At 39.5% G+C, this 12,412-nt stretch overlaps 1 protein-coding gene across 3 annotated transcripts; it reads right to left on the reverse strand.

Annotated features, from left to right (window-relative positions):
• Positions 1–129: 129 nt before the first annotated feature.
• dync1li2 (dynein, cytoplasmic 1, light intermediate chain 2) lies at positions 130–11,012 on the reverse strand. Of its 3 annotated transcripts, none has more exons than XM_086071823.1 (13): positions 10,846–11,012; positions 10,168–10,241; positions 9,706–9,822; positions 9,377–9,607; positions 7,284–7,447; positions 6,154–6,247; positions 5,941–6,076; positions 5,661–5,772; positions 5,507–5,566; positions 5,360–5,404; positions 5,142–5,262; positions 3,717–3,854; positions 130–2,832 (listed from the first exon to the last, which is right to left on the reverse strand). In XM_086071823.1, exons 1-13 carry the CDS (start codon positions 10,929–10,931, stop codon positions 2,720–2,722), a joined length of 1,491 nt encoding a protein of 496 aa, XP_085927949.1. In that variant the 5' UTR covers positions 10,932–11,012; the 3' UTR covers positions 130–2,719. The 3 variants fall into 3 exon arrangements, with proteins under 3 accessions (XP_085927949.1, XP_085927950.1, XP_085927948.1); XM_086071824.1 differs by having other exon boundaries at positions 130–2,827; positions 5,142–5,265; XM_086071822.1 differs by having other exon boundaries at positions 5,142–5,265.
• Between the last annotated feature and the right edge of the window lie 1,400 nt (positions 11,013–12,412).

The following is a 12,412-nucleotide window of genomic DNA, read 5'->3' on the forward strand; positions in this document are numbered from 1 at the left end:
GAAAAAAACAATTGCTGTAGTTAGCCTAGTTTTATTATAACAACGCAGTGCACACATATAACTTGTCTATGTCTAGGGTACCCAAACAAAGCGAAACTGGTCCACCAATCATGACAAAGAAAACACACGTGGATTCGTTGTTTTATTGAAGCCGGGGACTTGATAAGCATTTTCCTCATCTTTGTCGGCACAAGAAGCTAGAATCCACATGGCAGCTTAGAGGCTACGCAGTTGTGTTAAAGTCATACAATCAAATTCTGAATGAATTCAGTACACAAAAAGCAGCCATTTGAATGCTTATAATGTCTTGATAGCCTGAATACAAAAGGACTGATAGCGGAAGCTTGTAGTCTCATAAAGATGAGGACCGCCATTAGTGGTCAAAGGCAATTCATTAAAGTTGTCAAGCGACAGTTGACTTCAACTGAGGCCAGAATACAAAAGTTAGGTCTGCTCATAATTCAATGCTGGAAGAGTCATCCAGTCATTAAAACAAACAAACATGTGCAATTATGGAACCAAGCAGCAGGAGAGCACTTCATTCCTTTAACCTAATTATTTTTACAGTTTTAACAAGTGTGGCCAGAAAGGTCAAATCAGTCAGCTTGGAGTGACATCTAACAGAAAATGTCAAATCGACAAATAACCGTAATTTAAAAATTAGTTTGTAAACATAACAAAGGAGACTTGGGCAAAGATGACAATGGATATTTGTTTTGTCCATCTTCAAGAGGTCCAAAAATATTAATTGTAATAGAAAAAAAAAATGAAGAGAAAAAAAAGCGGGATTCCGTATTTAACCACAGGGTTTACCATCCAAAACGTAAGCAGCAAATACGTTATTTTACGGTGTCGGTTCATCACGAAGCGCAAAAAGGCAAGGCGAAAAAAAAAAAAGATCCATTCTGTGTGTCGAACTGTTGCAAAAAGAAAAATAGTGATTCAGGAGTAGAAGGAAAAGTGCTTATTTCAACATGTTCGGATCCGGGTTGTCGTGGAGGTGTGCTTCATTCACTGCATATGCCAAGCCAGTCTCAAACCAATAAAAATAGCCTTGTTATGATCTAATGTAATTAGTGTGCCGTTTGTATCTTCTCACTTCATATCAGATAATCAATTAAGTCATCTGGACACCACTTTATGGTTTTCCTGAAACTGTTGCGATTACAGGAGGGTTTTCCTTACATTTTTAACCCCCCCAAAAAAATGCGGAAAAGGAGAGATATGTAGTATGGATGACTGCAAATTTTAAGTTCACTTGTCTTATGTGAAAACAAGTAAAGAACAAAAAAAAAAAAAGAACAAAGTCTCTAAACTAACAAATATTGCAGACCGATAAGGTTCAATACAGTTAGCACGAGAGTGATGTTGTGAAGGCAAGGTGTCGTTTGAAGGCAAAGGTCATTTGAGGGCACTGCAGGGAAGACTAAACAAAAAGGGTTTCCAAAAGGGGCAGTGATTGCTCTCATCCTTACGTAGAAACGGAATGTTTTCAACTGAGAAGTGAAAGACGATACGTGTACAACACGGGGAAGGCGGGAAGAGAGCACAATGATGTCGGGGCACTGAACGAGAAGGGATTCTTTTCTGTTTCAACAAAGCAACTCGTGTTTTGGCTTTGGGTACATGAAAATTCAGGTTTTCAGTAAAAACAAACAAACGTGTTAGCTCTTTTTTTCTATACGAAATATCAACGAGGCCACAATATATATATTTTTTCCTGAAAAACTACCAAAATAACAGCAACCACGGGCTTGATGTACATGAGCAAAAAGGTAAATAAAAATAAATTATTTGGATGACAAGAAATGGACGAAAACCTTTCAAGCTACAGTGCATTTCCTCTCATGCCGAAGAGCGGCTCTGCTGTAGCATGAGCAGCTCGTGTGCGAGGCACTTTTGGGAGTAATCGTAGGAAAGATGCTGCCCAACCCGCTTCCCAAATATACACACCTGTAGCGAAAGGAAATATTCGGTTGGAGCCTCAAAGCCTTGTCAAAATGGCCAACTTAGTTAGTCAAAGAGGCAAGAAATGTATATACACAAAATAAAACCTGAAGAGATTTTTCCTGGTACGTATTTACAGAATCCTTCGAGATGACTCGGGCGATGCTATCGGCTATCGAGATTTTGTCCTGTTTATTTCTTGCCCTCAATGGCGTCTTGTGTAGAGATTGTTTCCTTAAAACGGTGCACAGAAGAAAGAGGAGGAACTTCGTATAAATACATTGGCATAAGCCCAACATTTTGTTCGCAACCATCTGAATTAACTTTCATGACAAACGCAATCAAAAGTTGAAACAACTTTTCAATTTCAAGCCAAATCTTCCCATGAGATAAGCCGAGCCAAAGGCCAGTGTGTTTCCACTCTCAAACCCACTCAGGAGTGTTGCTGTTTTTTTAAATGTACCTCATCTACTGGGAAGCCTGCAACCCAGTCCATCAGGCTTGCCGCCATTTCCATATACTGTATTTCTCCACAGACAATACTGAAAGTGGAGACGACTGATTCTTCAGCACGGTCATCTCATTAGCACCCTCTTAACCATTTCTTTCTTCTGATAGTGTCCCAAAGGTGTTTTGGCGAAACCTGCTCTGTTCTGACAAAGACATTGGGAATTTGGTCAACTGTTTAAGCTCACGTGTATACTTTGAATTTCCATTATTAACGCGGTGAACAATGCAGCTTTTTTTTTCTTCTTTTTTTTTTTTGTGGACTTCACGCTTCGTTCTCAGTCTGCGGCGGTATGTTGTTGGCTGAAACCACGGGGTCCTGTTTGCGTGTCATTCGGTCCAACTCAGCCTGGACGTCAGTCAAACCCGGCTTCTGCCCTTGGAACAAAAAGGGAGACAAAAAGCAAAAAAGTAATCTCCTGTAGCTTCTGTGTGCGCTCAGAAGAAGCAAGCAGATGAGTGGGAAGCTGGAAGGTGAGGCTATCCCATGCTGTGAGCGGTTGCCGGCTCGCTGCCACGGTTAAGACGTGCAAAATGATCGACATGCACATGCATTATCCTCAAAGCTGGAAAAGAGAGGGACGTTTTTACTGGTCATGGTGAGTTATGCGCTTTGGTTTACGCTTATCTCAGTAATTGCATTCTCGTAGTTTGTTATATTTAAATGGAAGCCCCCCCCACCAAAAAAAAAATCTGGTCGGTGCTCCCACTAGTCTAAACACAGCATTTTCATTAATATTGTGTTTGTGGAATATGAGTATGAAAATGACATCACAAATGCTCAAGTAACGACCAATCATGGTCCAACACCTCATTTAGCCATTTATGAACATCATTTTGCTGCTTCACTTATATTCCACAAACGCAATATTAATCTGAATGGCATATTTACACCAGTAGGGCTGCATAGAACATATTGTGAAGAAAATGTGTGGGTTGGCTTACCTTTTAACTTGTATAAAAAACAATAATTTAACAGTTAGTTGAACAAAGTAGTGGCGGAATGCAAAGAAAAATGTTACAATAATGGGAATAAAGGTTTGTTTCATACAGGCCTGTCACGCGTTTCTTCACATCTCAGAAGGTCAGCACACATCTTTTTTTTTTTTTTTTTTTACATTTGTGTTTAGGCTGTGGAGATAAAACTCCACACAGCAAATATTTTCCCTATCTAACACTGCATCTGTTAAGAGTCGCTCTACACACGCACACACAAAAACGACTAGAATACACACACACAGAATGGCAATATGTGTTTGTACCTGTTTTTTTGGCAGCGCCTTGAACTCCAGCTCCGACCGCTCCACTTCCCGGGCTTCCCGGGCTTCCCGGGGATCCCGTCTTTTTACTCAACAGGCTGTTGAAGAAGTTGGCCAAGACGCCCTCAGTGGCAGCTCCCGCTGTGGGAAAATGCGTAGTGACTTCAAAGCCAAGATCAATGACCTACACCTGACTTCAAAACATTACGTAATGGCTGTAAAACATTTTACGAACAATACGGCGCTGCGGTTGGTGTTTGACAAATTTCCAGAATGTGTAAATAAATAGCTGCCTCTTGTTAGTAACCAACAATCTAGAATTTGCAATATTAATCTAACTTGACCAATTTTTTTTATGATAGTCTTCTTAGCTGCTGTATTTAGACAAATGAAAACAATAAACACGCCTTTTCAATGGTGGGTTGAACAGATCCTTTTCAAAAAATTTGAATATCATGGAAAAATTCTCTTATTTCTATATTTCTATTCAGAAAGTCAAACTTTCGTAAGGCACACTTTACTTTCATTAGAAAAGAGGCCTCGGACCAGTGGCCAACAGTCCAGTCCTCCTTGTCTAAGTTGAGCCGCTTCCTACAATGGCTCAGGCTCATAAATCGCTTGACCCGAGGAACCAGACTGTTATGAGTGACTCCTGCCTCGTACCACTCTTTCTGTATCTATGCCAGATTCTTGAATTTTGATCATCTGCTGAAGCCCACGGTCATCTGTTTTGATGGTGCATTTCCACTAGAAACTGATATGCTTGGACACAGCAGTCTGTGAACAACCAGCCTGCTTGGCTATGATCTTTTGTGGCTTATCCAGCCTATTGATAGCCTATCAATGATGATCTTCTGGCCAGTTGTCAAGGTTGCAGTCTTCCCCATGGAACCGAACTGAGACAATTGAACCAAACTGAATCAATTTAATTACACATGGGGAAGCATGTGTAGATGCTTTGAGTTTAGTAGATGACACTCAGTTAAATAAAAAAATCTTGCCCTGCAAAATTTGGGCTGATTTTGTAACGGTATTCTAATTTTCTGAAATCCTGTTTTTATGGGTTTTATGAGCTGGAAGCCCAAATTATGTAAAAATTAACAAATTAATACTTGAAATCACTTAAATTGTGGGCCCTGAATCTGTAATCTATGGAAGTTTGACTTTTTGAATGAAATAATGGAAATGAATCAACTTTTGTAAGATATTCTATTTTTTTTTTATTAAAGGATCTGTACAGGATGTGCCCAAGTCAACATACTTTTACTAACAACCTCTTGGGGGCAGTATTGGAATGACAAACAGCTTAAAATGTTTCTGGTTGATTAAATGTTCTCAAAAGCGGTTAACAAAATCTGGAAAATTGATAAAGGTCCAGATTTGAACTAAAAATAAATAAATAAAGATGATGAAGAGATTTTTTTTTACCTTTCATGTTGGCATCAGGCTTTTTGACGGCAGCCATGGGAGAACCACTGCTCAAAGTGGGCTGTCCAGCGCGTCCTGCAGCAGGTCTCGGAGAACCTGACGCTGTCCGTCCTGGAGATTCCTGCTTCACAAAAATCAGAGCGACAATGTCATCACTAAAAGTGAAATGAGGTGAAATGAGGTGATGGTGCTTCAAGAGTTCTACTGACGACACTTACGGTAGCTCCTCTTGTTGGTGTGGCCGGCTGCTTTGCTAACAAAGACTGCAAAAACAAAAATTGTTAACTGACACTGACCGTATAATTCACATGCGAATCATTTGCAATGTAGGGAAACTGCAGCTATAATCTTGCGTCAAGTCATACCTGTTGTTTCATCAGGAATACCTGCTCATCCTCTGCATTTATCTCTTTGTCATGCACCAGCTATACGCAACATGCGAATGAAACAGAATTCCAGATATAAATGACAAAATATGAGAAAGCAGATACTCTGGTCTGGAGTGATGGACTGCTTTACCTTCCGAACTGGAGGTTTAGTGATAAAATCTTCAAATGGATCTTCGGGTCTGACTGTTGTGAAGTTTTCATGCAAAATGCAGATTTTCTTGTCATTATCCCACCCTGATGGACTACGAAAATATAATGAAGAGTTCATTTTTAGAGCATTGTATTTAAATGTTGCTCCTGAAAGAACCCAGTACATTTTTAAGAACACAAATTTCGCGTTACAGAATAGAAATGTTCGATTTTGAAGACTGAGCTAAGAAATAGTGGTGTGTATTTTGCACTTGACTTACATGAACACTGCATCTTTCTCCACTATTAGGGCAGGATTGGTAAAATGAAAGTCATACAATTTATGGACAGTATATTTGTAAAGCAGATCTAGATTTTTTTCCTCTTTGGCTGAGGTGTAGATAAGACCAGCTCCATCTGTTTAGTTGGGTCAAGTAATAATGCAGAAGAGCTCTAAAGAACATATCAGTGGCAACATTTACAAAAAAGGATACATTGTAAGCAAAATTGCCTCATGTGCGACTGGATGAAATCAAAGTGCTCTTCTCTGTAGTCGTGCTCTTTCTCCAATACGCTGACTGAGTCACACTGTGGATATGCGAGGGACAGTAGAAACATGAAAATAAACCAATACAGTAGAAAATAAAAATGGGACATATTTTACATTTGGCGTTGTTTTTTGTTTGTGGTACGGTCAACATTGTCATCACGCTGTAACCCATAGTGTGTAGACACGGAAATGGACGTCAGTCTCCCTCTTTAAAAGCTGATTTTATCCACCTGAAGCCCCTTTTGAGCTTATTTTGGCAACTATAGTGTTCCATGAAGCCATTATTGCAGTCCCTCAGACGGATTTTGACATATGAAGCCGTCTGTGGCTTTGGGGTGTTTGATATTAACGTGCTTGTAATGAAAAATAATACAGTACAAATGAAGTGTTTGCCATAACATTGTGCGGCAGGTCCATGAGCGTAGAAGTTCTTCACACCATCAATCTCTTTAAAAGTCCATGATAGAAGGGATGGTGATAAAGATATGATCATATGATGAGGAAAAAGAGCTCTTTGTGAAGAGACCAAAAATCTGTCTGGGCAGACGCAAAGACTCACTATTTTAAAAGTTCCCAGCAAGCATGTGAAGCCCTGCTGATGGCAAGGAACTTTCAGCTCAAGTCTTTGCCTGGAGGTTTACCAAGCAAGAATAGTTGCTTTTTAATACAGGCCGGCCTCTCACAAAGCACAACACCCGAGTAAAAGCTTGCACCGAAATGCTCTGTTGGGGAGGGAACAGATTTCACACTGCGAAATGAGTGAGCGCTCATGAGGGTTTAAGAAGCCATCCGTAAAATCCAGCAACGGCAGACGGTGCCAAGATAATAAAGAGGTATTTTTGGCTTAACGCAGAGAGATTGTAAAAAGATGTTCCAGGAGAACTTTTGGGAAATCGTTTTGGGCTGTGTGAGGAGGTAGCACGTAACCAAAATGAAGAATTCAAATGGTAGATTAAACGTCTAACTTTGTCTGAAGAGGCTGCAATCAAAACTTTGAATTTTGTAATACAGTATAAGGTATTAATTGGTATTTGCTACCGGAGAAAGAGAAGGGAACTTTTAAGAATCCCTTACCTTTGTGCAAACTATTAGCACTGGAATGCCTAGGTTGTGCGTGAGTGTGTTGTCCCCCAGCGGTAACACAACAGCCTCGTCTTCGCCCGATGCCACGGCCCGTCTCTGTGGAGAGGCGGGGGTGGCATCCTCTGGTTCTACATACTCCTGGAACGCTTTCACCACTAAATAACACAAGGGAAACATGATCATATTAATATTTATAATACCAATTAAATGGCGATAGGTGCAGGATGTGGCGGAAAAATAAGCACATTTTCAAATACTGCAAATGTTGCTGCAATTCAGTAAGTGTTACCAAGACACATGATTTAATTATAGAAATATGGCATCCTTGTATTGCAACTCCAGCTGTTAAAGACTTTTGGCTGAGATGCAGGAAGCTTTGGCCTACTTCCTCAGGAGCTTTAGAATGTAACTACGAACAGCCTGTGACATCAGATTAACTTGCATTTTAGAGCCAATTCCTTGACTTTATGACACGGGATTTAGGATGTGGGGCAACAAGCGGGGAAATATTCTATCCTGGAGAGACGTCTTTACTGGTACTGAAGTACATTTTTGACAAAATGGATCAGATGAGATGCTTTTAAATTTCTGTTCAACATGATAACTAGTTAATGTGAGTACAACATGAGTCGAGATGTTATCGGGTGGGTAAAAAAAACAACAACAACAACAACAACAACAATCTTAAGATTTCTTCCCTAAGCCTTCATTGCTTCCCTTTTCAATTTACTTTCTGAACTGATCCTGTAATTGAAGTAGAAAAACCCAGCAGCCACTTTCAGAGCGACCAGCCCACAGACTGAATTCAGCAGAACAACATCCTTGATACGACTGCGGGAGGGGAGGGAACAATGATGCAAGAGGGCTGCAACAGCTCTTGGATTGGAGCCACTCGCACAAACGTCCTGCCTGTCTCGTTCATACGCAGCCACTGAAATATAATGTGACTCCATCTCACGAGAAGCCAATGCTGTCATGCTGGCAAAGTATTTATCCGGCTGATATCTTATGTGGGGTCTATGCTGAAATATAAATGGATACAAAATTGATTTCATCAAAAATGTGGAGCTATTTATTATTCAATATTCACGTTGTCGTGTAGCAATTATTGCTACATTGTTTGTTTTCCCATTACCGGGGTAGGCAAAATTGGGTACTTGCACAAAATTTGTAATAATAAATGATTCTGTTATTTTTCTATCATAAATTGGCAAAATACTGTACAAGTGAATTGCATGAGTATTTTTTTTTTAATCTCCTTCTAACTACTATGCAATAATATTGTACAGTGTAGGTCACATGCAGCCATGTTAAGTTAAAGCTTAGCCAAACACAATTTTGCATCATCATTCAGATACTCAATATAATTTACAGCACTCAAAGATAATATCAACCAATAGTGTTACTCTCAAAATATGCACAGACTACGCACAATTGTGTACAGTCAATTGCTTTTATTTTTATGGCTACAATTTAGTTGTTCTGACCTCATAAATGATCAAACCCACATGCAATGCAGAGGAGCGGTCTTAAAAAGCATGCAGGCCGAAACTAACTTGTACAAAAAGTATCATTTGTTCACAATAGAATAGAGCTCTTCATGAGCTAGCCACATCTAAATTTAACAGCAGAACATCATCCGATCTGCGTATGTCTGACTAGTTAACTGGAGAACTTGCCCATGGCCAGAACACACTGCTGAGGATCACGGGATTCTGACAATGACCTGACCTAGAATCAGTATTAACAATGGGCAATATTACACACTTCACTCCAGTCTTATCTTCCCGCTGCTCTTTCTTACAGGTAGTCAGTGAAACTGGGTGTGTGTTCTGTTATTTTTCATGTACATATGGTGGAACAAATGAGCAACGCCTACCTGAAGACCACTCTTGGTTTAAATACATAATAATTCTAATAATTCCGATGCTGAGATAGAAAATAACCTCAATTTAAACCTGATTGTTTACATAAGTAAACTGTACACTCAATTGTGACCAGATTCTGACTGCACCCAAAACAAATCCTGCCTCATCGAAAAACACGACACCAAATGTGCACAGATGAAGTCAGCCTTTACTTACTCTTGAGTTCCATTTCTCTCATGTCCTCTGGAGGTATCTTCAGTTTGTCCACATGGTCACGGAGCACACTGGCCCACTTTTGTAGTGACTCCATAATGGTCCAGGGCCGCGACATATCCACAACAAACATGGCCAAGCAACTGGATAGCGACTGAGCAGAAACAGCAAACTTGAGCAAGCTTTTATGGTACAGGTCTCCGTCCAGGATCCACACATTACATCGTGTAGGGTCTGCCAAGGGGAAAAAAACAACAACTTGAGTATACACTAAGGACTATAAACACAACAACAACAGTACAGATAACACGTATTAAACCAGACAGACTCACCATCCCGGTCTTCATCGTGGACATTTAAGTATTGATATTCCAGTCCTCTTCCTTTCTTGTTGTGTTCAGCCCCTTGAAGTTTGGACATGAGTGTAGTTTTTCCTGATCCATCCTCCCCTAAAAGACAATGTTGCCATCAGCTGACTGATTTAATAAATGAATGAATGCATACATGCATGATGACTCAAGGAAGACTACTTTGTTGTCAATAAAAAAAAATTGTTAACATTATACTTTAGAATGATACTCAACCTCCACACATACATATGTTCCTCATGACCACAAGCACTGCTGAATATGTATTGATCGTCGTGCATTTCATTTAATTGCATGTTAGAAAGTGTAGCTAAAGAAGAAAGAAAAAAAGCATGGCGAACTGTTCCACTCCCTTCCGTGCTGACAACACAATAGTAGCATTGCTATTTGTCAGTTTTCCACAATGATGGTTTTATAAGCACTTACCAAATACCAGAATGTTCTTTCCTGAAGGCAATTTTGAACTTGAACGGGTCGAAACATCACTCAGTATCGAGGTCCTGTGAGACAGGAGTAAGTTGGGTTATTTTTTTAGTACAGCAGATTTGCAACAACAACAAAAATTCTGGCAACAAAAGTTACACAAAACACTGCTGTCATTCTGAAAAATCAGTTTTTCCACTCTGTCCTCCGAATATGCAATTGAAAAACTGAAATGATGTCATCTCTACTGGTACAGATGGGCAGACAATGCTGTGTTAGTGACGAAGGCGTTAGCTCGAAGGTTCCTGTTAGCTTGTTGTAAAGTATCTCCTGTTAAAATGACAGCAGCTAGCTTAGCTGTGACTTGACATAAGACAAACCCCGTCAATAAACGGCAAGTGTCTAAACTGGCTGAGTGATTAAAAATATCCCTGCGTATGTGTGCAAAAGACAAACGCAGATCTTGGAGACTCTTCAACAGACACTCACTCAATAACCACAAAGAACGCCAACAAAACTAGACGCCCAGCCTCAAATTGTGCTAACGCTACTGTTAGCCGGGCCGCCGGTGTTTGCTTGGGAAGCAAACTGTGGTGACAAACCATGACGGCGGCGGCTGTAGTACTTTTTCCTGCGGAATACAACAGTCGTTAACGCCGCTAAAAGAATGGCCGAACTTGCCAAAGGTCGAGTCCTTCTTCCTCCTCGTTGTTGTTGTCGCCTGCCCCGGCTACGCCCGGGAGTTGCTTCTCCAAAACGGGAGCCATCTTCTCTCTGTACGAGCACAAAGGCAAGGCCCTGCCTGCTGCTTGGCCGCCACCACTAGCGCCGCCCCAGTCGGTGGCCGAGGGTACGTTTTATTATTCGGAAGCCACGCCGCGCTGGTGTCTGATCCCTGGAGCAATGGCAAAGAAACTTATAGCATATTCGTGTGTCAACTTAGACACAGTATGTATATTTTACTTTACATACATATACATATTCAATGAAATTAAATGAAAATGGATAGTTGATAGTCTGACGTAACACAACAGCATGTACCCAATTAATAATTTGTGACATTGTGTTCTTTTTGCAGCTTGAAACCTGAAACCCTAATTCACTAATATTGTCAATGCTCCGTTTCATCAAAATATTGGAATGATCTTATATATATATTTTTTGTAATACTAGTCATCCTATAATGATTTATCCCAAAGTTATAACATGTGGTTGCTGAAAGCTGAAAATGTATCACTCGCCCATGTGCTACGTCGTATATTACTTTTATTAAATTCCACAAACACAAGGCAAAATTGAGTAATTATTTATCACATCTACAAGTTGTTTTTTTTATTGCGCTTTTGTTAATGTACTGACCTTTGTTAAAAATAAGAAAAGTGAATGTACAATGTTGTACCTAAGTGAAACTTTTGCTGTGACCCCTGACAGAATTGAAAATGTGTTTGACTGTTAATATAGTTTTGTTTGCACATTGTAGGCCTATGTTATGCATCATATTGACATTATCCTAATTGTAATACGATGCATTTGAATAACTGTATAACATGCAGCTGTATTAACAATAATAATAATTTGTGAGATTTTTCATCATGGTAAATTAGAGATGAATATTTATTATTATCATGCCATCATTATATTATTTATTTAGCTACATAAGTGGAAAGCATTTAAAATAAACGACTGTGTATACCGTTCAATTAAATTCATTCTAAATAAAAAAATAAGCATTCATTTACAGCAATTGCTTCCTTTTCACTAGATCCAAATGTGAGCGTCTAGTTCATTGACAATAATTTAACAGAATTTCAAACGCAACAATTCCAGCTCATTTGTTTGATTCCTGCTTGTATTTCTTGAGTTTATTAGATTTATAAAAGTTCTATATTTTATTTTATGGTTTTGGCAAAACATGTTGGTTCTGGGTTGATCCAGTAGATGGTGCTATTTGATGAGGGTCAAACAAAAGACATTCATTCATACGTTCTCTATATAACAGCCAGCAGCAGAGAACTACTAATAGAACATATCATCCTTTTCATTAAATTGTGTATTTTCAACCTGAGACAAATACACAAAACAAGGGCAATGTAATGCAAAAGCAATCCCACTACAGTTTAACACTTGTGATAGATGGACGCCTAATTGCTTCTCATTTATATAAAAGCAGAACAAACTTTAGCTTACACTCCTGGAAAGTTCCCAGACACTCATTCCTGCAGAAATCTCTCACTTTTGCAGAGAGTCA

The sequence above is a fragment of the Leptonotus elevatus genome, chromosome 3, assembly GCF_054856555.1.
Source record: "Leptonotus elevatus isolate MCC_2025b chromosome 3, RoL_Lele_1.0, whole genome shotgun sequence".
Lineage (NCBI taxonomy): Eukaryota > Metazoa > Chordata > Actinopteri > Syngnathiformes > Syngnathidae > Leptonotus > Leptonotus elevatus.